The sequence below is a fragment of the Pipra filicauda genome, unplaced genomic scaffold, assembly GCF_003945595.2.
Source record: "Pipra filicauda isolate LSUMZ 115617 unplaced genomic scaffold, ASM394559v2 scaffold512_size417520_pilon, whole genome shotgun sequence".
NCBI classification, from domain to species: Eukaryota; Metazoa; Chordata; class Aves; order Passeriformes; family Pipridae; genus Pipra; species Pipra filicauda.
In genome coordinates, this window is record NW_024104657.1 from 122,864 (window position 1) to 148,243 (window position 25,380).

A 25,380-nucleotide genomic window follows, 5' to 3' on the forward strand; every position below is an offset into this window, starting at 1 on the left:
CAGGGGCTGTCCTGGATCCCTCCAGGAGCTGAGTGAGGAGGAACCCAAGTTCTTAATGGGCACCACAATATAGGAAAGAGATGAAGCCCTTACAGAGCATCCAAACAGAGGGCAAAGAGATGGGGAAGGGCCTTGGTTTGAAGCCGTGGGAGGGCACTGAGGGCACTTGGTGTGTTCAGCTGGAGCAGAGGAGACTGAGGGGAGACCTCAGTGCAGTTCCAGTTCCTGGGCAGGGGCAGAGGAGGGACAGGACTGAGCTCTGCTCTGGGGGGACCAGGGACAGCACCCAGGGAAGGGCTGGAGCTGTGCCAGGGCAGGCTCAGGTTGGATCTCAGGCAAAGGTTCTTCCCCCAGAGGCTGGTTGGGCACTGCCCAGGCTCCCCAGGGCAGTGGGCACAGCCCCAAGGCTGCCAGAGCTCCAGGAGGGTTTGGCTGATCCTCTGGGGCACAGGGTGGGACTCTTGGGGCTGGGCCTGTGCAGGGCCAGGAGCTGGGCTTGATGGTCTTTGTGGGTCCCTTCCAGCTCAGCACATTCTGGGATTCTGTTCTGCTGATCTGCTGAACCCTCCACACTTGGTCTGCGTGGAACTTGGTCACACCACTCTGAACACACCCAAGAACTCACGAGAGACATTTCATGGGCACCTGCAGGACCTGAAAACTTGTTTGGGTCCCAAAGTTGATAAAGAGCCCTAAATGGTGAACGTGGCTCATTGGCATATTAATGATTATTATGACTCACCACCAACATAGGAAATAGGAAAATGTACTTTTTTTATATCAAAATCCCTTCCTCCCTCAGAGAAAAAAAGGCTGAATTTGCCACAAAATGAGTGAGGAAAAGCTACAAAACCATCAAGGCAATAGTTTGTTGTATAAAGAGAGAATAAATGGCTTCAGACTTACCTTGTTCACAGCAAAGAAGGCAAGAGAAATGTCTGGCAGAGCCTGGAGTTGCTCAGGTTTTTATACTGAGCCTTAAGTTGCCCAACAACTTGGGCCACTCTTTGTGCATGAAGTGATTTATGAGCCACTACTGATTACATGTTTTTTTGCCTCAGTATTTGTGTTTATTACTCCTTCACTTCCTTATCTTGTGGCATGTATATCTGACCACAAGACTGTTTCATCTTGAAATATTCTGGGCCAGTCTAATTCCTGGGAACAGTGGAATGATTAATTCAGAAGGATTTGTTCTGCCTTCAAAACCCTCTGGATCTGCTTGGGGTCATTAGAGGAGATTAAGCATCATTTGCATAATGCAGTCCCTGGTCCCCTCCTCTGCCAGGTAAATCCTGGGGGAAAACATCAATTGCTGCTTTTGGAAGTGAACCCATGAGTTTTGGGCCAGTCCTGCCTGGGACACCTCCAGGGCTGGGCACTCCCCCCCTCCCTGGGCAGCCCTTCCAAGGCCTCACCACCCTCTCCAGCAAGAAATTCCTCCTTTTAAGGAAAGGAAAAGAGAGACAATTTTACAGGCAAATTGCCAAGAACACTCACAGTTTTCACCCAGATACAGCCCCCAAAACCTTTCCTGGGTCTCTAATCCTGGGCCTGATCTCTTTGGAGTTCTTCATGGAAAAAATCCACTTTTACTCTCATCTCAGAGCTCAAATATCAGCAGCTGTGTTTAGGTTGAATAAAAAGGTTGCTTTGCTTGGTGAGATTTGTTCCCAAGGAGGAGTTTTGCAGCAGGTAAAGCTTTGCCAAACCCAGCTGTGGAGGCAGAAGTTCCATCCAAGAATCCTTCCTTTCCTAGAGAGTTTCTCCAGCCCTGGAGGTGTCCAAGGAAGGACTGGCTGTGGCACTGAGTGCTCTGGGCTGGGGGACAAGGTGAGGATGGAGCACAGGGTGGATTTGATGATCTTGGAGGTCTTTTCCAACCTAAATAATCCTTATTTTATTGCAACACCCATTTCCCCAGCAGTGTCTGGCTCTGATGTGTCAAAGACCAGTGGACCCAGTTGGAGAATTGTCAAAAGTCTATAAAGTGTCCCTTGGAGCTGATTTTTCTGTGACTTTCCAGCAGCACAAAGAGCTGGAGGCTCCTCTCCAAGGGGCACTTGCAGGATAAATGGTGAAGGGGAAACATCCCTGAGCAGTTCCAGACACAGGGATCAGTCCTGGGGATTTGCTCTCTGAGACATGGAAATGAGCCCCAAATTAGGGCTGTCTTTGGGAAGGTCCCCTGGGAACAGAAACTCGTTTGGCTTGGTCAGAGCTTCCTGAGAACTTCAAAGTTTATCAGAAGCTTTATTAAAGAGCCAGAATGCAAAGTGTGACATGAAGTGCAAATTTAAGATCCGTGACCCACATTTGAATTCCCATATCACTTGTTTAATGACATGTCATTAGGATTTGGGAGTGCAGGGCAGTAATTGGGCTGTAAAATTTATGTCATTGTTTCTGGCTGCAGGAATTAAAGCTGTTTTATTTTAAATTCAATGTAAAAAGCTCAAGGTTTGGTTTAAACCATCTCATATTTCAAGGGGATTCACAAAGAAACTTCCCTGGCTGTTTTTAGCTTCCCCAGCCCTGTCCATTCCTCAGTACTTCTCCATATTCTGAGGGATTAGCAGCCTGTTTCAAAAATAATTTCCTCCTTGGCAGCTATTTGAGGAATTAATTTGCATAACAGCATCCACAGTTTATTGTCATCAATTTTTTTTTATTCTCCCTTCATCCAAGGTTTGCTTGGGAAACAAAAAACACCTTTAAAATCTGACTGTGAGTTTAAAAAAGAAAAAAATCCAGCAACACCATTTTCAGAGATTTCCTCAGCCTTCCTTGAGAATGATGACAATAACCATTGTCCTGACTCCAGCCACTGCATTGTACAGCCAGAATGGCTTTAATGGCCTCGGCTTTGAGATGAATTAAAGTGAGTGAATTAGAAGTTCACAGGCTTTTATAATCAAGGACAGACCTGTGTATTCAGATTATAATTAAACCTTCTTGCATAATGTGAGAACATCCTCCTGAGACACCTGAGAGTGACTAAACTTCTGAAAAAAAAAAAAGAGATTCTTCATCAAAACTGAAGTGGGGTTTTACTCACAGTAAATACCCTGTGGGAGGTCTCCAGGCCCAAAAGTGACCCCAAAATCCCCGTGGGGAGGAGCTTCCCCGGCAGGAGTGTCCCCTGCAGTTCGTTCTCAATCGTAATTAATTAGCTCATTACAAAGAATGAGGTGTCCCTGTGAGCCGAGAGGGTTCCTGGTGCAGGCAGAGCCTGTGATTTGCTCTTCCCCACTTGTGCTGCCCAAATAACTCCCCCCAGGGCAAAGGTGTTCCAGCCCAGGCTGGAGTGTCCTCCCCGAGGTACCTGAAAGGAGCTCAGCTCACTGCTGATCTTATTCAAATGCTGCTGTAAAGAACTGTCAAGTCACTGAAGTCTGAGGTTTGGTTTGGCATCTTAGTTTATAATTTCCCCTTTTGTCAAAAAATAAATGTAGCTCAGTCCTGGATGAACACCTGGAGTATTCCTGCGAAGAACCAGGGGTGGTGTGGTCATTGTGCTGGAATTCTGCTGGGAACAGAACTGGAAAACAACACCAAAAATTCATTTCTGCTCGAGGGAAGAAGTTATTTAGTCACCAGAACCTCTGCAAAACAACACACCCAGAACGGGCGGGTTTTCTTTATTTCTCAAACGAGTTTGAGGGATTTTTTTTTTTTTTCAAATGCAGATTTTTAATTATGTTTCAAATTGTGAGAGTGCAATTAGTGCTGGGTGTGAGATCCACCTCACTGGGAGAGCAATGTCTTGGTGCCACCGAGGCTGAGGAATGTGGGATTTATTCCATCCCCTGGGAGCAGGGCTGTGCCTGCAATAATTGGGATAAACCCTTTGCACAGGTCATTTCTTCCTGCCAGGTGCTCCAGGAGGTATCAGCTCACCTGCATTTGGCTGCAGTTGTGTCCCAGGTTCCTGATTTAAATTTACTCCCACTGGTCATCTAGGAAGGGCCAGATCACCTCCTTGTTTGGAGCTGCAGACCCAGCACTGACACACATCCCTCCCACCCTTTTCCAGCCCAGGAGGAAGAGAAAGAATTTCATGCTCAGAATAAAGTTGAGTGAAAATTCTGCAAAAAGCGAGCTTTTTGCTGAAAGATTGCAAAGTTTTTCAAATAAACAGCAGGAGACTTGGGTTGTGATGCAACATAACTTTAATGAGAGCAAAAAAAGCAGAATAAAAAAGCACAAAGTGTAAGTTGACATTTCTAGGATTCAAGACAGGAGCTAATATGGCTTTTCATCCTGGGTTTGTTTTCTCGGTGCTGCCCTGAACTGGGACAAAAAAAAGCCCCATTTTTACAGCAGCAGAAACAACCCAAATATTTCCTCAGAAACACGAAGGATCAAAGAATAGGACAAGCGGAGGCCTGATGTGAGGAGATGCAAAGCTCCCACCACCCCTGAATTCCGGTGGGGCCGTGGGTGTTCAGCATCACGCCTGGACACGGGGCCGGGTCGTGCTCCAGCGTTCCTGGGGTCGTTCCTGCTTCTCCCCCCGCCTTAGCAGGGCTCCCCAAAGCCACCCCTGGAGGGGTTGGGGCGCCGCGAGGGCCGGACGGACCCCCAGGCCCCCCACCCCGAGGAGCCCCCGGAGGAGACGGGAACCCCCTCGGAGCCCAGGGAGCTGCCCAGGGCGGCCGAGGCCGAGGAGCCCACGGCCGTGCTCTGGGGGAAGGAGCTCAGGATGGGCCCGGGCAGGGTCACCACCACGGCCGGGGGCTGGATGAGCACGGTGGAGTCCTGGCACTGCCGCACGCAGGGCTCGGCGCAGCTGTTGGCCAGCGGGGTGGGGCCGCAGGGGCCGGGGGGACACAGCTCGTAGGAGGACATAGTTCTGGGGCAGAGGCAGGGCTGAAACACAGGGAAGGAAGTTAAACCATTAAAACCTGCAGTGAGTCCACAGAAGTCACCTAAGAGGGTAAGAGATGTCCGGGCACCTACAGAGGTGGCTGGGGAGGTCACACCTCTGTCACACCACCTGTCACAGCAAAACCCACGGGTGGAACTGGCGTTTTACACTTGATTGTTTACATTTGAGAGGTTTCTCTTCTTTTCTGTGAGGCCTCTGAACTGCGGTGCCAGTCATGGAAGGTTTGTCCAAGCCCAACCAGCAAAGGGGTTTCCAGCCTTTGCCCAGGTCCCTCTGCAGAAGCCAACCAGGTTCGTGGCCACCCACTCCCCCAGTGGTCCTAAAAATCCTCTAAAATGGAGCATAAATCTGCTTGTTTTGAGAGATAACATTGCCAGAATCCTCCAAGTCCTGTCTCCTCATGCTCTGCTCCACAAGTAAATAAACCCTTTCTTTTCGGTACAAAGTTTCCAATTTCCCCTGGAGGCAAAACAACGAAACCAGCAATATTTATAAAGAACCGAGAACAACCGACAACAAAAAAGTAAAATAAAACAAAAGCAGCCATCAAAGTGGCAGTTTAGCATTTAAAAAGGCACTGGGGAGGTTCAGACTTACCTGTTCACCCGGGAGAATAAGGCAAGAGAAGAGGATGGAAGGGGCTTGTGTTCTATAGGCTTTTATACCATGGTCCCGCTGCCTGCAGACCAGAGATGTTTATTATGCATGAGATCCCTTAATGGCCCATGTTTTGCATGCAAAACCCCCCAAATCCATCGACTCTGGTTGTTGTTGTTTGTTCCAAAATCTCTCTTGGTGTCGTTCTGCTTTTCCCCTCCCCTGTGACATCCCCACCCCTTTCATCTTCATCCCTGGGCACCCACTTAATTGCTTGGGAAGCCTGTGGTGACTCCTGTGAATTAGGGCAGCAATTATGGTGCCTCCTGAGGCCAGTGGACATTTTAGGCTCCATTTCAGTCATTAAGACACTGCTTGAGGGGAGTGTGGGTGATGTTTAGTCCAAGACTTCGCTGCTGGAGGTGAACAATCAGCTCGGAGGTGACAGCCTGGGCTCAGCCCACAAACAAACGAGGGCTCAGCTTTGCCACAGGACAAGATGCAGAGCAGATATTCCCCAATTTTGCCCTTCCCACACAAACAGGCAGCTGAGAAGAGCAGCACATTTCCATGAGTATTGCAAAGCTGGAAGAAAATTAAAACCAGTGAGAATTGCTGAGCAAGGACAGTAAAACACGTTCCTGCTTGGGCTGAGCCCGGTTTTATGAACCCAGCCCATCCAAACACTCATAAACCTGCAATTCTTTACCCAAACACACATTTTAATATCATTTCCATGCCAAAGTCACCATGAAATGCCAGGATGTGCAGCAATTATCACGACAAATTAAACATGGATGTGGACACTGAGGATGAACTTCAAATGCTGGGTTTAGAGGCTCTGTCTGAGCCAAAGGACAGCGTCAGGACAAATTACCCCAGCACTTCTTCATGCCATTGCCCAGGACATGGTTTGCTGCCCAGCCAGCAGTGACCAGCCCTGGCTGGAATCCAACCTGCTGGAATTGCCTGCAGAGATGAAAATCTGCAGGGATCAGGTGTCTCCTCTCAGCAGAGATAGGAATTAACTCCAGCTGCACAGAGGCTTTGAACAGAGCCTGGGCTGCAGAACAACAAAGGACTTCAAAGGTCCCACCACCTTCTAACCAGGGGCTCAAACATGCAGAGTTTTGGGCTCCCCAGTGTTGGAGGGACGTGATCTCAGTGCTCCCATCACCAGGATAATAACTCCATCACCAGGATAATAACTTAATCTCCAAGTATGTGGGTCAAGATCACTCAAAGGGCTTCACAAACGAATTCAGGTAAGCAATTTCAAAATCTTGAGTTATTTTATTAAATGTTTTTATAAGTCATCTAAAAAAAAATTTAAGCCAAATATTGATTTTTTTATAAAATCTTAAAATCCTCATCTTTTCTCTGCGAGAAAATTCTTCTCTCCTTTTTTTATAAAAGCTTTTTCTATGGAAAAAAAGAGTCTTTTTCATGCCTTTCCTCAAAATCTCTACTATCTACATACAGCCTTTTTAGATATTTAAAAAATTAATTCCTTCTAGTAGGTGAAATCACTCACCCAAAGAATTCAGCTCCCTTTTATCTGAGACAACCAAGGAATGCTTCCTTTCCCTCACTCTTCCCTCTGGGCACAGAAACAGTTTGTCTCGGAGGGTAGATAATATTTAAAAAAAAAAAAAGGCTCATTACCAGCCTGGAAATGTTTGCATTGATATTCTGCCAGTTTGGTAATTGGCACCCAGGGTTCACCCAAAAGCTTGGGAGCCTTTGGGTGCTCCAAGGGCCACACCAAGCCCAGCTCCTGGACCAGGGATGGAGTTTCACACTCCCCACACTCAATTAAAGCCCTTTGTGTGACGAGCTGGTGCTGCCACCCAGGCTGGGGAGGCACCAAGGTGCCCCAAGAGCTGACAAATTACTCCATGAATTGAAATCCCTGTCGTTATGTTGACTTGGGAGTCCGGCTTGTGAGGGAACAAGGCATTCAGATGATCCTCAGGTCTTGGGGATGAAAGAAGCTTTGAGGAAGGGTTTTCATCTGGTGCCAGGGTGAGACTGGTACATAAACCAGGAGCAATTTCACTGCTGGCAGCAATTTAACTACTGGGGACAACTGAAGCTGCTGCAACGTAATTTACAGAACTTAGAATAATTTATATTTTTAATAATGATTTAGTAATTTATATAAGCTGTTAGAATGCCCCAAATCTTCACAACGTGAGAATCTCTTCAATTTTTTCCCCAAACTGACTCTTTGAGCAACTGCTGCAAATCTCACTTAAATCTCAGGTCCTTAATTTTAGCAGAACCAATTTACTTGCAGGGATTTACTGTTTGCAAGAGCTTGTAGTGACAGGACAACAGGGAATGGCTTCAAAATGGCAGAGAGGAGGCTTAGGGGTGGATATTGGGGAAAAAAAATCTTTACTGTGAGGGGAACCACAGCTTCCCTGGGCAACCTGTGCCAGGGCCTCCCCACCCTCCCAGGGAGGAATTCCTTCCCTGTATCCAACCTAAATCTCCCCTCTGTCAGTGTGACCCCATCCCCCTTGTCCTGTCACCCCAGTTCCTGAGGAACATCCCTCTCCAGCTTCCCTGCAGCCCCTTCAGGCCCTGGAAGGGGCTCTGAGGTCTCTTCACCACCTTCTCCTCTCCAGCCCCAAATTTCTCAGCCCAGTGAGGGGCCACTCAGGGATAAATTTCACCCAGGAAAAGTTTCAGAAGGAAATAAGAGGGGAAGGAAAAAAACCACCAGAAGACTGGAGATGCCACAACAGCAACACTTTATTGAGACCAAGGAGTGGATTAAAATCCTGCGAAGCATCAGGCTCAGTGTGGGAAGATCAGGGCTCAGTGTGGGAAGATCAGGGCTCAGTGTGGGAAGATCAGGGGTCAGTGTGGGAAGAACAGCACAGCTCGTGGGCTGCATCCCACAGGCAGAGCTCTCCTTTCAGTGCAGGATTGCACCTCGGGCATCAAGTCCCACCTCCTCTCCAGATTAAACTTTTACACCAGGTAGCACCAGGTGCACTGAGGAGCAGCAGAGCCACAGACTGGACTGGAAATACAGAGCAAAACGAGAGGAGCGGCCCCATTTTAGGGAATGACTGATTCCCACAGCTCTGCTTCGGGTGGAGCTGGGGAGCTTGTGAAAGCTGTGGCCGTGAGCCCAGTCCCGCTTTGGGCCGTAACTCGGAATTCCTGGTGGCTCCTTCCCCCTTTCCCCTCGTGCAGAGCGCTAACAGGGCCCGTAGAAGCCCCCGCGGAAGGTGCTGGAGCGCCGGGAGGGCCGGTTGTAGCCCCCGCCCAGCCCGGGGGAGCCAAAGCCCCCCAGTCCCAGGGAGCCCCCGGAGTTGATGGGAACCCCCCCGGCGCTCAGGGCGCTGCCCACGGCGGCCGAGGCCGAGGAGCCCACGGTGGTGCTCTGGGGGAAGGAGCTCAGGATGGGCCCGGGCAGGGTCACCACCACGGCCGGGGGCTGGATGAGCACGGTGGAGTCCTGGCACTGCCGCACGCAGGGCTCGGCGCAGCTGTTGGCCAGCGGGGTGGGGGGACATCGCTCGTAGCAGGACATGGCTGGGGCTGCAGGACCTGAAACAGGGGCAGAGAGGGGGGTTACTGTGCTCGCACCAGTGACCAGGACAGGGGCTGTCCTGGGATCCCTCCAGGAACGGAGCTGAGCGGGAAACCAAACCCTTCAAGGTGTTGGAAGAAGAGGCTGAACCCCCCCCCGGCTCTCGGTGGTGCAGTGGCAGAACCGGCAGTGGGACAGAAGCAAAGGTGCCCGGGTGGTCACTTCAGTTTTAGCAGCTTTGTCTCTTTGCAGAGACACCACCAGGACCCAGCCCCGTGAACTCAGAGCATGGCAGGAGCAACAGTGAGGAGAAACCCCTGCCCACAAAGGCACCTGTGGGTACAGCTCAATAGGCAGCTGGAAGATGAATTGAGGAATTATTCTCAAGGCTCCAACTCTGCCTACACAGAGGTACAAATTCCAATGTAATTAAGGATCCGTGAAGGGGAGGCCTTTTGAAAGCTTTCCCAGACACTTTTCCACAGATGTTCTGCCTAAGAGAAAGCCAGGAATTCCCCGGATGCTCCCTGTGCCTGGTTCCATCACACCAAAAAAATCAAAGCCCACTGATTCCCACACCCATCCCAGTCTGGTCTCCCTCATTTTTGCTCTTCTTTCCCTTTATCTTCACATTATGATCCCATTTCTCTACATTTCAGGAGGTGTCACTGCACTCTGTAACATAACTTCAACATTTGGCAACCCAGCTGACATTTCAAACATTGCAGAGGATGGATAATACCCTTAAAGATATAAAATTCTGCTGGAAATATAACTGGATCTTCTGTTTCCAGAGAACAGTTGGAGTTAAAAGGGATTTTTAAAGATCATACAGTTCCAACCCCTTGCACAGTTATTCTCCCCATTCAGTTTGTTAATCTTTATTATTAGTAGTATTTTCTAAGTCACTCAACATGTCTGAAATCCCACGTTTGAATAAGTTTATATCACCAGTTCAAGGATCCCTATGGCCAAGTCAGGACTCCAGAAATTCTGCAATTCTAACAGCAAACCCCAACTTGTTAAACAGAAAAACTCCTCCCCCAGCAAATTCAGCAACAGGCAGAAAACTGTGGGGAAAAAAAGGCTGTTAACAGGCAAGAACCCAGCAAACAGAGAAAGAAAAGAAGATTTGAACTAACCTTGTTCACAAAAGAGGAAAGAGGGGAGAGAAGTGGTAGGAAGGAGTTGAGTGGAGTTGGTTTTTATAGTGAATCTCAGACGGCCTGGGGAGCACAGACACCCTTTGTACATGAAATTAGTTCCCAACGAGTATGTCCCGCATGCAAAATGCTTCCAACTGATTAAATGCCTTTTCCCCAGTGCTTATTACCTTGTTTTCATTTCCTTATCTTCTGCCAGACATTTGCAGTCTTACAGGTTTCTCTCATCTCGGGAATTAGGGGCTGAATTTATTCCAGTGCCACTTTTCAGTCACAACAAAGTTTGTATTCCAGCCTGTTTCACTTTAGTCATAAAGGAAAACACTGAGAATGTCTATAATACATAATTCATCCTTCCAAGGTGTTCTTTTATTAAGAAAAGGAGTCTAAATCCTTAATAAATTCCTGTCTCCAGCAGTGTTTACAAAGCTCTGCCTCCAGCCAAGGGTAAGAACAATCCAGACTGAATTCTGTGTTTTGGGAGGGCCCTGCTAAAACAGCACATCCACACCTGAGATCCCACAGGATCCTGGGAGAAAGAACCAGAGCCTGGTGTGGGATTTAGGGACAATTGTGTCACCCCAAAGCTTCTCTTCTCCATGCTGACTAATCCCAATTTTCCCAGCCTTTCCTCCAGCAGAGCTGGGCTCCTGTTTCTTGTGGTGTCTCAGTTTAAACCCAAACTCATCAGAGGTCGCTGCAATATTTTACAGAAACACTCCTGAACTGTCTCCTGGCCACATCCCCACTCCAGGCTGGCTCAAAGAACTCACCCAAGAGGCTTGGAAACCTCCCCTGAGTGGTTTTTTTAGGATGTGAACACGACAACTGGCTTGAAGTGGGTCAGACTGGGAATGGCACAGAGAGTTTCAGTGAATGTCTTAATGGGATCTGAGATCCCCAGACAGCCACCAGCTAAAAAATTGCTGAGGAGCTGAAAAAAACCCATCTTTATTAGACTGTGCTTGGAGTCATTTCATGCTGACACTAATAGAGTCAGTGTAAAAGTACCAGAAATTAAAACTACCCGTAAATTGGGAAGATGAAAGAATTTTTAATGGGTAGATTCTGCTTCTCATGCAATGACAGGCTGAAGCCAGACTGGAAAACAAAACAAGGCAATTTCTGCTTCAAGAAAAGGTTCCACCTGCAAAAAAAAAAAATGTATGTGGGAACTAATTAATGCACAGAAAAAGCCTCAATAGTCTCATAAATTCAGAGTTATTGCACCATTTCTCCTGGCTGAACATCCAAAGGGGACATGGATTTCAAATCAATCTTCACTCTCTTCAGGAACTGTGTCTCTAATGATTTCAGGCCTTGCAGATGATGGATAAGACCCTCAAAGGTATCAAATGATAGCTGAGATATAAAGAAGCACCTTCATTTAACAAAGGTTTCGTCATCCTGCACAAACTCTCCCCGAAGCCGTGGTGGCTGAGGGTGGTTCTGGGGCAGGGCTCTCCTTTTGAATTTTAAATCCCCAAGGATAAATTCGGGGGCTTGTTTCCCCTTACATGGACATTTTGTTCTCCTGAAACTCATTTCTCTGCTCTTTATTCTCCCTTTGCCTCCTGGAAAGGCACTTTCCTGCCCCCAGAGAGGCCCTTCTTTGATGCTCCTCAGAGTGCAATCAGTGATTCCTCACAGATCTCAGGGAATAACTAATTCCTTCAGTCAGACCAGTCCTGTGGGCAGGGCTGGTGCGGGAATTCCATCCAATGAGTTGGAAAATTCCCTCATGAGAACCTGTTTTTAAGGCCAGACTCCGCTCAGTCCAGGACCCTCTCATTTACCAGCTTTCACACTTTGCTCCTGCTGCCTCAAGCCACGGCCTCCAAGGGGACCCTGTGGAGGGACAGGCACGAGATTTTCCTTCTGGTGACCATTGCAGGTCCTGAGGGAGCAGCTGGAGCTGTGCCAGGGAGGTTTAGGTGGATCTCAGGAAGAGGTTCTTCCCCAGAGGTGGTTGGGCACTGACCAGGCTCCCCAGGGAGGGTCCCAACCCCAAACCTGCCAGAGCTCCAGGAGCGTTTGGACAACGCTCTGAGGGCCATGGGGGGATTTTGGGGTGTCTGTGCAGGCCCAGGGGTTGGACTTGGGTGGTCCTTGGGGGTCCTTCCAACTCAGGCTTCCCTGCTTCTACCCCATCGTGTGTCCCCCTCTTTCCCCAGCTGTGTGGACACTTGGGCTGGTTCCACACTGAGCCTGAAGTCCAGGTGTCTCCCCTCGAGTCCCTCAGCTCTTTCCCTCGAGTCCCACAACTATTTACACTCAGCACTAAGTGACTGTAATTTTCAGGTGGATTTTAGTGGGGCCTAAGCTGAAATATCACAATTGTACTTTTACACACAGAGGTGGGGAAAAAAAGTTGAGGGAAAAAAAAAAACTAGCAAGAGAAATATATTTGGGAACCTGTTTGGTGCTTCTCAAGAGTGTAAAACCAATTTTATTGTTTTCAGCTGGATTGTGGTGATTATTGGATTCACATTTTCCACTCTGCACAGATTTTCATATAATGACACATTCTGCCCCAAAGGGACGAAAGGGGAGGAGGAAACCACAATGAAACTCAAATTCAGATGCAACATCAGTTTAATGATAAAAAGTCAAGTAGTTTTCAGCAAAACAAAAGGAATACATATATTTATAAAGGGAAAAGAAACCACTTAAACCATTCCAACTGAGAGACAGCAAGCAAGACTCCGCTTTTCCTTAATTCCTGAATAAAACCCATCCAACTGACCAGCCAGGTCAGTCTGAAATTCCAGCTCACAGACACAAGGAAAGTCATCGAAGGCAGGATTTTAAAGAACAAGACAAGTTGGCCACGTGTCCAGAAAGGCCCTTCCTTCCCTCCCTGGGCTGGAGGAGGGTGTGAAGGTGCTCAGCCCTCCTGGAAGCGCCGTCCAGCAGCTCCAGCAGCTTTGGGCTCCCTGGGCGAGGCACTCGCTGGGCTCAGGCCCGGCTTTAGCAGGGCAGGCACCTCCGGCCACAGTAGCGCCCACCAAGGCCGTAGCCACCGAGGCCACCAAGGCCAAAGCCCCCGGAGTTGATGGGCACTCCCTCCTCGCTGAGGATGCTGCCCACGGCGGCGGAGGTGGTGGAGCCCACGGCGGTGTTCTGGGGGAAGGAGCTCAGGATGGGCCCGGGCAGGGTCACCACCACGGGCGAGGGCTGGATCACCACCCGGGAGTCCTGGCACTGCCTCACACAGGGCTCGTTGCAGCTGTTGGCCAGCGGGGTGGGGCCGCAGGGACGGCACAGGTCGTAGCAGGACATGGCTGGGGGTGGCACACCTGGCACAGAGGGCAGGGACAGCACGGGCAGAGTGAGATCTCAGCAGGAGAAACACAGACCGGGAGAAGGGACAGCCTGAGTGGGGAGGAAGGGAGATTCAACAGCACCAGTCCCAGAGCTCTCCCTGCAACGAAAGCCCAACTCCTTCTCCCACCTCCCCCCAGCAAAGAACAAGGACAAAGAAGTGACGAGAGCAGGATGAAGGAACGAGGCTCTCAGTGACCACTGCAGAGAAGCAAAACTTCTGCCAAGGCCACAGGAGAAAGAGAATGAGGGAAAGGGAAGAGAGAGGCAAAGGCTCCTGCAGCTCACCTGGTTCACCGAGGAGGAGAAGGCAGGAGAAGTGGATGAGGAGCCTGCAGTCGGACGGGCTTTTATAGAGCCCCGCACAGCCCCGGGCCCAGAAGCACCTTTGCACATGGAACGTGTTTACCAAGCTCATCTCCCATGCAAAACATCCCAATTACAGAAATGGGGACACTGCAAAGTGCCTTTTCATTTCCCCGGCCCTGCCATGCCCAGTCAGCCTCCCAGGCTCCTTTCAAGTGACACTATTAGAGGCCAAAATGTTCCCAGGGGCCAGGACACGTCAGCACGGGCAGATGAGGCAGCGGGTGCTGAGTGTCTCATTCCACCAGGTGAGTCCAGGCCCTTTGCCCTCCAGGGCCTCACTTTAAACTCTTTCCTGACAAATTGGGTCAGGCTCCTCATCCCCCTGAGGCTTCAGCCTGGACATCCACCTCTGAGGGTCGGCACCAGCCCTCACCTGCTCTCAGGCTGGGCTCACTCACTCGGGTTTAGGCATCGCCTTTCTGGGCAGGGCTCCTCTGCTCTTGGGCTTTAGACTCTCTTTGAGACCGAGCTTTGATCTCAGCACAAGTTTGCTGCTTCTTTTGCCTTTTTCCTCCCCTCCTTCATCCCAATCTGCCTTAAGCAGACAATTATCAGTGGTCAAGGACGAAGGTTCCCCTCCCAGCACTCTTGGCTGAAGGCACCTCCTTGACTTGGAGCCATCCCTGTGGCCAAGGCACATCCTGCCCAATGGACACATGGCCTTCTTTCTGCCCGTGGTTTGCCACAGATACTGCTTTGGCACATCCCAACCCATGGCACGTGGCCAAACCCTTGGCAGGAATTCCACAGGACACCCAGCCCTGCTCAGGAGTCTTTGCAAGGACAGATGGAGGAGCAGAGAACAAAAGGTGCCCTCTGCTCTCCCTCAAGTACAACCAGAGCAGCAGGACCAAAGCACTGCCTGGCTGGGAAGGAGGGACAGAGACCTGGGCTGGTGGGATCCCAGGCCCTCAGGATCCCCAGACTGGAGACAGAAGGGCAGGTTGGAGGGACCAAAGGATCCCTGCTGGTGACCTCTGCAGGTCCAGGGTGCACAGCAGCTGAGTGGCATTTCTGGAGCATTTGCTGCCCATCTGCTCCAGGCTCCTGTCCCTTCAGGACACAGTGACACACAGGGAATGACTCCTCACCAGTTAATGCTTCTGCCCACAGGACTCTTCTGGGGGGGATCAGATGCTTCTCCTGCTCCCTTCCAAGCCTGCCTTCAGTTCCCAGGACATGTTACTGGGTGCCGTGTCCAGGGCTGGGCCTCTCAGGGCAAGAAAGACACGGAGGGGCTGGAGAGTGTCCAGGGAAAGGGAGCAGAGCTGGAGAAGGGTCTGGAGAACTCATGAGGGAGCTGGGGGGGTTCAACCTGGAGAAAAGGAGGCTCAGGGGGGACCTTCTGGCTCTGGAATTCCCTGACAGGAGGGGGGAGCCGGGGGGGTGTCGGGCTCTGCTCCCAGGGAACAAGGGACAGGAGGAGAGGGAATGGCCTCCAGCTGTGCCAGGGGAGGGTCAGGTTGGCCATGAGGAGGAATTTCCTCCTGGAAAGGGTGTTCAGGCCTTGGCAGGGGCTGCCCAGGGAGGTGAGGGAGTGCCCAGCCCTGGAGGTGTCTAGGGAAGGCCTGGCCGTGACACTGAGTGCTCTGGGCTGGGGGTAAGGTGAGGATGGGGCACAGGGGGGACTCCATGGGCTGGGAGGGCTTTTCCAACCTCAGGGATTCTATGATTCCTTCAGTTGAGTGGCCCCTCCTCTGTGAATCCCCAAAGCACCAAAATTTAGCAGCTGCCCTGGGTACAATCTGTCCCTTCAGCTCCTTGGGGTGTCCCTTGTGTTTCAGGGTTTGGATGTTGTGCTTGGATGAAGAAAAGGAAAACAACTGGTTGTAGGTGCAAACTTGCAAGAACAGCTCTGGGCAGGTGGGTGTTGACCTGCACAGAAATGTCTCCCAGCAGGTCAGTGTTTTGCCTCATCAACTGGGAGCCAGTGACCAACCTCCCTTCGTGCTCACGTGTCCCCTGGGGCACCTCGTGGTCACTCTCTGCTTGCTCACCCACTGTCACACACCCTCCACTGTCCCAGGTCACTTCTGATGACCATGGCCTTGCTGAGGTTACTCAGCTCATCCAGGCATGCAAATGGTTCACTCCCCACTTTCATCCCCCCCAGGGCACCCCAATTCCCCAGGAGCAGCTCGGCTGCACATCCCAGCACTGAAGGAACTCCAGGAGACTCAAGGTACAATGCAACACAAACTTTAATGAGTGTAAAGACAGAAACAAAGCAGGGAGGGCTGGCAGGGCCCCAGTCAGGCAGCCCTGCCCAGCAGTGGGACACACGTCTGCCTCCCACCCCCACGGGCAGAGCGCCAGGAGCAGGACCCCGCTGCGCTGGAGGCAGGAGGGACCCCCGGCACAGCAGGGCAGAGACAACAGGGGCTCACGAGGAGCAGAAGAGAGCAGGACAAGCACAAGACATCAGCTGGCCACTTTGCCTCCCTCCTGGGCAGCAGGAGGAAAGCCCTGGGCAAGCGCTGGCCAGCAGCTCCATCCTCAGTCCGGCTTTGGGCTCCCTGGGCGAGGCACTCGCTGGGCTCAGGCCCGGCTTTAGCAGGGCAGGCACCTCCGGCCACAGTAGCGCCCACCAAGGCCGTAGCCACCGAGGCCACCAAGGCCAAAGCCCCCGGAGTTGATGGGCACTCCCTCCTCGCTGAGGATGCTGCCCACGGCGGCGGAGGTGGTGGAGCCCACGGCGGTGTTCTGGGGGAAGGAGCTCAGGATGGGCCCGGGCAGGGTCACCACCACGGGCGAGGGCTGGATCACCACCCGGGAGTCCTGGCACTGCCTCACACAGGGCTCGTTGCAGCTGTTGGCCAGCGGGGTGGGGCCGCAGGGACGGCACAGGTCGTAGCAGGACATGGCTGGGGGTGGCACACCTGGCACAGAGGGCAGGGACAGCACGGGCAGAGCGTGAGGCACGGCCTGAGATCCTGTTCAGCAAAAGGAAACACAGACTGGGAGAAAGGACAGTCTGAATGGGGAGGAAGGGAGATTCAACAGCCCTGACCCCAAAGATTTTTCCCTGTTAGGAAAGCCCAGCCCCTCCTCAGTGAAGAACAGGGGCAGCACAGACAGCAGGAGGGAGACCAAAGTTCTCAGGGAAAGCTGCACAGAGGCAAAGATCTGGTAGAGGCCAGAAGAAAAAGAGAAGAAGGGAAAGGGAAGAGGGAGGCAAAGGCTCCTGCAGCTCACCTGGTTCACCGAGGAGGAGAAGGCAGAGAAGTGGATGAGGGACCTGCAGCTGGACGGGTTTTATAGAGCCCCGCTCAGCCCCGGGCCCAGACGCGACTTTGCACATGGAATGTATTTACCAACAAGCTCATATTTTATGCAAAGCATCCCAATTAAGTAAACTGGTGGTTGTTTACCTTCCCTGCAACGCCGCCTTTTCATTTCCCTGCTCCTGCCCTGCCCAGTCAGCCTCACTGGCTCCTTTCAGGCAGCAGCATCAGAGGCCAAAATGTGTTCAGGGTATTTTTCAGCCAGAACCGGGCTGGGGTTTCAGCCACCTGGGTGGAGCGGGGCCACATTTCCAGGTGATGTCAGCACCTTCCCCTCCTGAGGCTGCCTTTCAGTCTTTGTAGTAATAAATGCAGTTTTTTTCATTATAAAGCCAGGATTAAAGGGCAGGCTCTGGCAGGGACTGGCCAGAGGTGTTGCTCTCTGTGACTCCAAGGCCTTTTAAGCCTCGTTAGACATCATTTCTTCATCAGAGAGACTGTTTGGTTTTGAACTTTTATCTCATATTGCCTTTAAAACAAATTATCCTGTCTCTTTTGCCTTTTTTGAGTTGCCTGGAGTTCTCCAATCAGCAGAACAAGAACGTTCCAGAAGGAATGATGCTGCTTTCCCATCATTCAGGTATTAGTCATTGTTATCCTGCAGAAACCACTCCCTAACAAGAACATCTGACTTCAAACCTCTTCCTTCTTCCATCCCCTGTGGCCATACCCTCATTTTTCTTTGGCCCTACATCTGACCAGAAAGCTGGGGGGGGTTGGCCCTGGACACCAAACCTCTCTGTCACTGCCCTCTGCAACTGGGCAGAGGAGAGAAAATACAACAAGGGTTTGTGGGTCGAGATGAGGACTGGGGGAGATCCCTCCCCGAGCACCATCACAGGCAGAACAGGCTCAGGGTGGGACATGAACTGAATTTGTTACCAATGGAATCAGAGCAGGAGAATGAGAAGTAAAATAAATCTTAAAAACACCTTCCCCCCCCCCCTTCTTCCCAAGTTCTCCCCCAGCAGTGCAGGGAGATGGGAATGTGTTATCCCAGAGGTGTCACCACCATCCCTGATGGGTTCAGCCTTGGCCAGTGGTGGGTCCGTCCTGGATCCAGCTGGAATTGGCTCCATGGACACGGGGGAACCTTCTGGCAGCTTCTCACAGAACCCCCACTACCAGAACCTGGCAATACCAACCCAACACAGCAGCAAACACAGTTCCAAACACTCAGCAACTCCTGAGGGCACACACAGCTCACCAGGATCTCCTGAGGGCACACACAGCTCACCAGGATCTCCTGAGGGCACACACAGCTCTCACCAGTTCCTGAGGGCACACACAGCTCTCACCAGTTCCTGAGGGCACACACAGCTCTCACCAGTTCCTGAGGGCACACACAGCTCTCACCAGTTCCTGAGGGCACACACAGCTCTCACCAGGATCTCCTGAGGGCACACACAGCTCTCACCAGGGGCTCCTGAGGGCACACACAGCTCTCACCAGTTCCTGAGGGCACACACAGCTCTCACCAGTTCCTGAGGGCATACACAGCTCTCACCAGTTCCTGAGGGCATACACAGCTCTCACCAGGGGCTCCTGAGGGCACACACAGCTCTCACCAGTTCCTGAGGGCACACACAGCTCTCACCAGTTCCTGAGGGCACACACAGCTCACCAGGAGCTCCTGAGGGCACACACAGCTCACCAGGGGCTCCTGAGGGCACACACAGCTCACCAAGAGTTCCTGAGGGCTGGCAGTGCCAGCAAACCCAGCCCAGAGAGCAGCAGGGGTCAGGATCTTGACCCACCCTGTTCCTTCAGGCCATGTCCTGAGGGGGTTCCTTTCCTTCCCTGGGTTCTGTTTGACCTTGTTCCTGCTGAGGGCTCCTCATGGCTCCCAGTCATGGGTGGGAGGGCATTTCTGCAGGGTTCTCCAGTGGATAAAGACACAGGGGAGCTTTGAAGGATCACTTTATTTCAGGGAAGACAGGAAGGCAACCATGTGGTGAGAGCACATGAACCCCATCACAGCTGAAGAAAAGCAGCCTTTGACTCTGTTGGAAGAAGAATGTAATGCTGGATACCCACCATTCCCCATGGATAAACACAGCAAAAAGGGAGGAAAAGGGAAGAACACTGAAAATCAGAACTCATATGAGCTTTTACCCAGTTGTACTGGGTACCACACATCTCCTCTCCTTCTTTGTGACTCCCTCTGGTTCCAGGGTTTGGAGGAAGTGCTTGGAGGAGGGAAGGGAAAGGACAAGTTGTAGGTGGTAACACACAGTGAGAGCCTTGGGCAGGTGGGTGTTGGCCTGCACAGAAATGTCTCCCAGCAGGTCCATGGCTTGGCTCATCAACTGGGAGCCAGTGACCAACTCCTGGCTCATGTGTCCCCTGGGGCACCTCGTGGTCACCTCACACAGTCCCACACACCCTCCCCTGCCCTGTGGCTCCTCCAATCCCCACACACCTGGAGGGTGCTCAGCTCACCCAGGTGTGACCAGTGGCCATCAGTGGCCTTTAACCACCCACCCAATTCCCCCCCAGGGCACCCCAATTCCCCAGGAGCAGCTCGGCTGCACATCCCAGCACTGAAGGAACTCCAGGAGACTCAAGGTACAATGCAGCAAAAATTTTAATGGCTTTAAAGACAGAAACAAAGCAGGGAGGGCTGGCAGGGCCCCAGTCAGGCAGCCCTGCCCAGCAGTGGGACACACGTCTGCCTCCCACCCCCACGGGCAGAGCGCCAGGAGCAGGACCCCGCTGCGCTGGAGGCAGGAGGGACCCCCGGCACAGCAGGGCAGAGACAACAGGGGCTCACGAGGAGCAGAAGAGAGCAGGACAAGCACAAGACATCAGCTGGCCACTTTGCCTCCCTCCTGGGCAGCAGGAGGAAAGCCCTGGGCAAGCGCTGGCCAGCAGCTCCATCCTCAGTCCGGCTTTGGGCTCCCTGGGCGAGGCACTCGCTGGGCTCAGGCCCGGCTTTAGCAGGGCAGGCACCTCCGGCCACAGTAGCGCCCACCAAGGCCGTAGCCACCGAGGCCACCAAGGCCAAAGCCCCCGGAGTTGATGGGGACCCCGGACTCGCTGAGGATGCTGCCCACGGCGGCGGAGGTGGTGGAGCCCACGGCGGTGTTCTGGGGGAAGGAGCTCAGGATGGGCCCGGGCAGGGTCACCACCACGGGCGAGGGCTCGATGATCACCCGGGAGTCCTGGCACTGCCTCACACAGGGCTCGTTGCAGCTGTTGGCCAGCGGGGTGGGGCCGCAGGGACGGCACAGGTCGTAGCAGGACATGGCTGGGGGTGGCACACCTGGCACAGAGGGCAGGGACAGCACGGGCAGAGCGTGAGGCACGGCCTGAGATCCTGCTCGGCAGGAGGAAGAGCAGAGACTGGGAAGAAGGGACAGGCTTCGGGAGAAAGAAAGGATTAGGGACCCCATCCCCTCCGTTTCCCTACAAAGAGAACCCAACACCTTCTCCCACCTCCTCCCACCAAACAGAGAGCTCGGGAGCAGATCCAGGCACAAAGCTCTCAGCAAGAGCTGCACAGGGGCAAGGCCAGAGCTGAGGCCAGAAGAGAAGCAGAAAGAGGAGAAAGACAAGAAGGCGGCAAAGGCTCTTGCTGCTCACCTGGTTCACCGAGGAGGAGAAGGCAGGAGAAGTGGATGAGGAGCCTGCAGTCGGACAGGCTTTTATAGAGCCTCGCACAGCCCCGGGCCCAGAAGCACCTTTGCACATGGAACGTGTTTACCAAGCTCATCTCCCATGCAAAACATCCCAATTACAGAAATGGGGATGCAAAGTGCCTTTTCATTTCCCCGGCCCTGCCATGCCCAGTCAGCCTCCCAGGCTCCTTTCAAGTGACACTATTAGAGGCCAAAATGTTCCCAGGGGCCAGGACACGTCAGCACGGGCAGATGAGGCAGCGGGTGCCGAGTGTCCCATTTCTCCAGGTGAGTCCAGGCCCTTTGCCCTGCGGGAGAGGCTTCTCATAATGAACAGGGCATGGCTTCTGGCAACTCTAAAATAATAGGCCAGGCTTAAAATGTGTTTTCTGTGGCAGGAGTCCCCACATCCATTGCTTAAGCGAATACCCAACTGCAGCAGGGCTGGGTGTAAACTTCCCTGTCATCTTGGGCACTCTGTAAGGTTTCAGAATCAGGAATTCAACATCAAGAGAAATCCATATGCTCTTCTCCCTTCCTTGCCTTCATTGGAGACCCAGGATTCTCCAATCAGCAGGAGAAGGATGTTTGAAAAGCACACTGAGTCTCCTTCCACCACCTCCACCCAGCACCAAATATCAGTGTTGGAGCTTTCCAGCACTTCTCCATCCCCAGCTCTACAAACCACTTCTGTGGGCCTACACCCTGACTCAATAACAGGCAGTGGAAAGAGCTTGCAAAGCTCTCCATGAGACATCAAAACTCCTCAGAAGGACTCATGGGCTGGGAAAACACTGGAGGCAAGCAGACATCGAGATCACTGGTTCCACTGCCAAGCACCTCGGCACACTCAGACATGCAGCTCCCAGCTGGCCCATCCCACAGGCAGCACTGATGGTGAGGGGCTGCCTGAAGGCTCTGCACTCTCTCATCATTCCCAGACTCTGCCTTCCCTCCCTGGAATGGTCTTGGAACCCCCCAGTTCTCCTGCTGCCAGCTCGGATCCTGAGTGTTCATGGGGGTGCTTTGGGGGGGGTTTGCTGACAGCAGCTGCTGTTCAGGGAATCCTGGGATATCCTGAGCTGGAAGGGACCCACAAGGATCATCCATCCAACCCCTGGCCCTGCACAGACACCCCAACAATCCCACCCTGTCCCTCAGAGTGTTGTCCAAACCCTCCTGGAGCTCTGGCAGCCTTGGGGCCGTGCCCAGTGCCCTGGGGAGCCTGGGCAGTGCCCAACCACCCTCTGGGGGAAGAACCTTCTCCTGATGTCCAACCTAACCCTGCCCTGGCACAGCTCCAGCCATTCCCTGGCTCCTGTCCCTGGTCAGAGAGCAGAGGTTGGTGATGCCCCTCCTCTGCCCCCCCTGAGGAAGTTGTGGACAGTGATCTCCTTTCAGCCGTGGGGGAAGGCACTGCAGGGGCTCCCACAGGTTATGGCACAGCACAAGAAGTGACCCTCACTCTACCTGAAGCAAGAGTAGGAGGCACAGGGCAAAACATCACCCCTGGAGGACAGAAGATGTGGGACAAGCACCTTGGACAAGCACCTTGTCCTCTTCTGCATCACCAACTACACAAGTTCATGGTGTCATCCTTGGGGTTGATCCTGTGCAGGGGTAAGGATTGGACTTGATCCTTGTGGGTCCCTTCCAACTCAGCATGTTCTGTGATTCTGTGGTTCTGTGACTGTGGTTCTGTGACTGTGATTCTGTGACTCTGTGACTCTGTGACTCTGTGGTTCTGTGACTCTGTGACTCTGGTTCTGTGATTCTGTGACTGTGGTTCTGTGACTCTGAGGTTTATGATTCTGTGAACTTAACCCAGGAGTGATGTTACTCCCCCCCATCAGTGGTTTTGCAGTCTGGGGTGGAAGACTTGATGTCTCATCCTGGAGAGTTCCTTTCCTTCCTTCCCCTGCTGTGCAGGGGGCACAGAGGGACCTGCTGAATGCCCTCACACGTGTCATGAGCTGCAGGTCCTGTGAACTCCCTGTGCTTGTGCAGCTCTGCCAGCGCCTCTGACAACTTCAGAAGGGGAGGGGAGGGCACCAAGGGGTGCCTTGGGGGCAGAAGGGAAGGGTCACAACCCCTTGGGCTCCTGTCACACCTCACACACAGGTTGGGAGCCACGGAAGGCGCCGCGGGGTTTTCTGGGAGACACGAGTCTGGTGTCCAGGACAAAGGGATGTGGGTGACTTTGATCACTTTGTCATGTGCACAGGACAGTCCCCTCCAGGTGACCATTTCAGTGGGACACCCACTCTAAAACCCTCCAAAAGGATACAAGTGCCCCACATCCTTTCAGCCACCCCTTTTCCCTGGGTGGGGTCATGTTTGCTGTTGGACCCTGGGATTCTTTAGTGGGTTGAGGGAGTTGTTCCTCCCCCTTCAGTTCTGGGCTCCTCAGTGCAAGGGAGACATGGACAAACTGGAGCAAGTCAGAGGAAAGGCCACGGGGCTGATGAAGGGGCTGGAGCATCACACACATGTGAGGAAAGACTGAGAGCTGGGAAGAGCAGGCTGGGGGCAGAGGGAAGGGCTTAGTAATGGGTTTAAATCCAAAGAGGAAGGAGTTTGGATCTTGTCAGTGCTGCCCATTGAAAGGACGAGCAGAAAAGGACACAAAAGGACAGTCAGAATTCTCCAGTGGCACCTCAGGAAGCACTGTTCCATTGATAATGTCACTGACAGTGACACTGGAGCACAGGAACACTGTGACTGACACACATGGAGCACACGGTGGGGACTCCAGCCCTGGGGATACCAAAGAGCCACCTGAACCTACAGCAACTGGCTCCGTGTGGCCCTACATGAGCCAGGCTGGGCCAGAAAACATCCAGAAGTGTATTCCAACCTCAAAAAATGGTGATTCTGTGATTTCCCCCTGAGCAGCTCAGCTGGGTGTCCCAGGAGCGAAGGACCACGAGGAGACTCAGGATATAATGCAACATAAACTTTAATGGCTTTAAAGACAGAAACAAAGCAGGGAGGGCTGGCAGGGCCCCAGTCAGGCAGCCCTGCCCAGCAGTGGGACACACGTCTGCCTCCCACCCCCACGGGCAGAGCGCCAGGAGCAGGACCCCGCTGCGCTGGAGGCAGGAGGGACCCCGGGCACAGCAGGGCAGAGACAACAGGGGCTCACGAGGAGCAGAAGAGAGCAGGACAAGCACAAGACATCAGCTGGCCACCTTGCCTCCCTCCTGGGCAGCAGGAGGAAAGCCCTGGGCAAGCGCTGGCCAGCAGCTCCATCCTCAGTCCGGCTTTGGGCTCCCTGGGCGAGGCACTCGCTGGGCTCAGGCCCGGCTTTAGCAGGGCAGGCACCTCCGGCCACAGTAGCGCCCACCAAGGCCGTAGCCACCGAGGCCACCAAGGCCAAAGCCCCCGGAGTTGATGGGGACCCCGGACTCGCTGAGGATGCTGCCCACGGCGGCGGAGGTGGTGGAGCCCACGGCGGTGTTCTGGGGGAAGGAGCTCAGGATGGGCCCGGGCAGGGTCACCACCACGGGCGAGGGCTGGATCACCACCCGGGAGTCCTGGCACTGCCTCACACAGGGCTCGTTGCAGCTGTTGGCCAGCGGGGTGGGGCCGCAGGGACGGCACAGGTCGTAGCAGGACATGGCTGGGGGTGGCACACCTGGCACAGAGGGCAGGGACAGCACAGGCAGAGCGTGAGGCACGGCCTGAGATCCTGCTCAGCAAAAGGAAACACAGATCGGGAGAGAAAGGGCAGCCTAAACAGGGAAGAAGAGAACCTGAGGTGTTGCAGTCCCCAAAAGAGCCCCACAAGCACAGCCAAGACCTTCTCCCCGCTCCCTCCAGTGTGGCGAAGAGAACAGAGATGAGCACCCGCTGTCTCAGCAAAACAGACCTGAGGTAAAGACCCAGAGGAAGCAAGAGGAGAAAGAGAAAAAAGACACAGAATAGAAGCAGAGGAAGGCTCTTGCTGCTCACCTGGTTCACCGAGGAGGAGAAGGCAGGAGAAGTGGATGAGGAGCCTGCAGTCGGACGGGCTTTTATAGAGCCCCGCACAGCCCCGGGCCCAGAAGCACCTTTGCACATGGAACGTGTTTACCAAGCTCATCTCCCATGCAAAACATCCCAATTAAAAAAAATTAGTGTTTTTATTTTTGCCCTGCAACGCTGCCTTTTCATTTCCCCGGCCCTGCCGGGCCTAGGAGCCTCCCAGGCTCCTTTCAAGTGACACTATTAGAGGCCAAAATGTTCCCAAGGAAAATGAGACGTCAGCACGAAGAGGGTGACGCAGCCGGGGCTGAGGAGTGTCCCACTTGACCAGGTGGTGCCAGTCCTTGCCCTCCAGGGCCTCACTTTAAACTCTTTCCTGACAAATTGGGTCAGGCTCCTCATCCCCCTGAGGCTTCAGCCTGGACATCCACCTCTGAGGGTCGGCACCAGCCCTCACCTGCTCTCAGGCTGGGCTCACTCACTCGGGTTTAGGCATCGCCTTTCTGGGCAGGGCTCCTCTGCTCTTGGGCTTTAGACTCTCTTTGAGACCGAGCTTTGATCTCAACACAAGTTTGCTGCTTCTTTTGCCTTTTTCCTCCCCTCCTTCATCCCAATC

The 25,380-nt window shown here is 53.0% G+C and overlaps 6 protein-coding genes across 7 annotated transcripts; all 6 read right to left on the reverse strand.

The window, feature by feature from the left end:
* Positions 1-4,521: 4,521 nt before the first annotated feature.
* Positions 4,522-5,575, reverse strand: LOC113991190 (feather beta keratin-like). Its single transcript, XM_027727288.2, has 2 exons — positions 5,489-5,575; positions 4,522-4,872 (listed from the first exon to the last, which is right to left on the reverse strand). Exon 2 carries the CDS (start codon positions 4,849-4,851, stop codon positions 4,522-4,524), a length of 330 nt encoding a protein of 109 aa, XP_027583089.1. The 5' UTR covers positions 4,852-4,872; positions 5,489-5,575.
* Positions 5,576-8,329: 2,754 nt separating this feature from the next.
* LOC113991181 (feather keratin 4-like) lies at positions 8,330-10,202 on the reverse strand. The gene is made up of 2 exons (XM_027727279.2): positions 10,181-10,202; positions 8,330-9,055 (listed from the first exon to the last, which is right to left on the reverse strand). The coding sequence occupies exon 2, from the start codon at positions 9,036-9,038 to the stop codon at positions 8,703-8,705; it is 336 nt and encodes a 111-aa protein (XP_027583080.1). The 5' UTR covers positions 9,039-9,055; positions 10,181-10,202; the 3' UTR covers positions 8,330-8,702.
* A 2,936-nt stretch (positions 10,203-13,138) lies between these two features.
* On the reverse strand, positions 13,139-13,943 carry LOC113991164 (feather beta keratin). The gene is made up of 2 exons (XM_027727260.2): positions 13,814-13,943; positions 13,139-13,500 (listed from the first exon to the last, which is right to left on the reverse strand). The coding sequence occupies exons 1-2, from the start codon at positions 13,941-13,943 to the stop codon at positions 13,172-13,174; spliced, it is 459 nt and encodes a 152-aa protein (XP_027583061.1). The 3' UTR covers positions 13,139-13,171.
* Positions 13,944-16,077: 2,134 nt separating this feature from the next.
* On the reverse strand, positions 16,078-16,803 carry LOC113991166 (feather beta keratin). The gene has a single exon (XM_027727263.2). It carries the CDS (start codon positions 16,754-16,756, stop codon positions 16,445-16,447), a length of 312 nt encoding a protein of 103 aa, XP_027583064.2. The 5' UTR covers positions 16,757-16,803; the 3' UTR covers positions 16,078-16,444.
* Positions 16,804-19,747: 2,944 nt separating this feature from the next.
* LOC113991163 (feather beta keratin-like) lies at positions 19,748-22,443 on the reverse strand. 2 transcript variants are annotated; one of them, XM_027727257.2, is made up of 2 exons: positions 22,337-22,443; positions 19,748-20,443 (listed from the first exon to the last, which is right to left on the reverse strand). In XM_027727257.2, the coding sequence occupies exon 2, from the start codon at positions 20,424-20,426 to the stop codon at positions 20,115-20,117; it is 312 nt and encodes a 103-aa protein (XP_027583058.1). In that variant the 5' UTR covers positions 20,427-20,443; positions 22,337-22,443; the 3' UTR covers positions 19,748-20,114. The 2 variants fall into 2 exon arrangements, with proteins under 2 accessions (XP_027583058.1, XP_027583056.2); XM_027727255.2 differs by lacking the exon at positions 22,337-22,443 and adding an exon at positions 20,764-21,868.
* A 1,476-nt stretch (positions 22,444-23,919) lies between these two features.
* LOC113991165 (feather beta keratin-like) lies at positions 23,920-24,882 on the reverse strand. Its single transcript, XM_027727262.2, has 2 exons — positions 24,753-24,882; positions 23,920-24,435 (listed from the first exon to the last, which is right to left on the reverse strand). The coding sequence occupies exons 1-2, from the start codon at positions 24,880-24,882 to the stop codon at positions 24,107-24,109; spliced, it is 459 nt and encodes a 152-aa protein (XP_027583063.1). The 3' UTR covers positions 23,920-24,106.
* Positions 24,883-25,380: the final 498 nt, after the last annotated feature.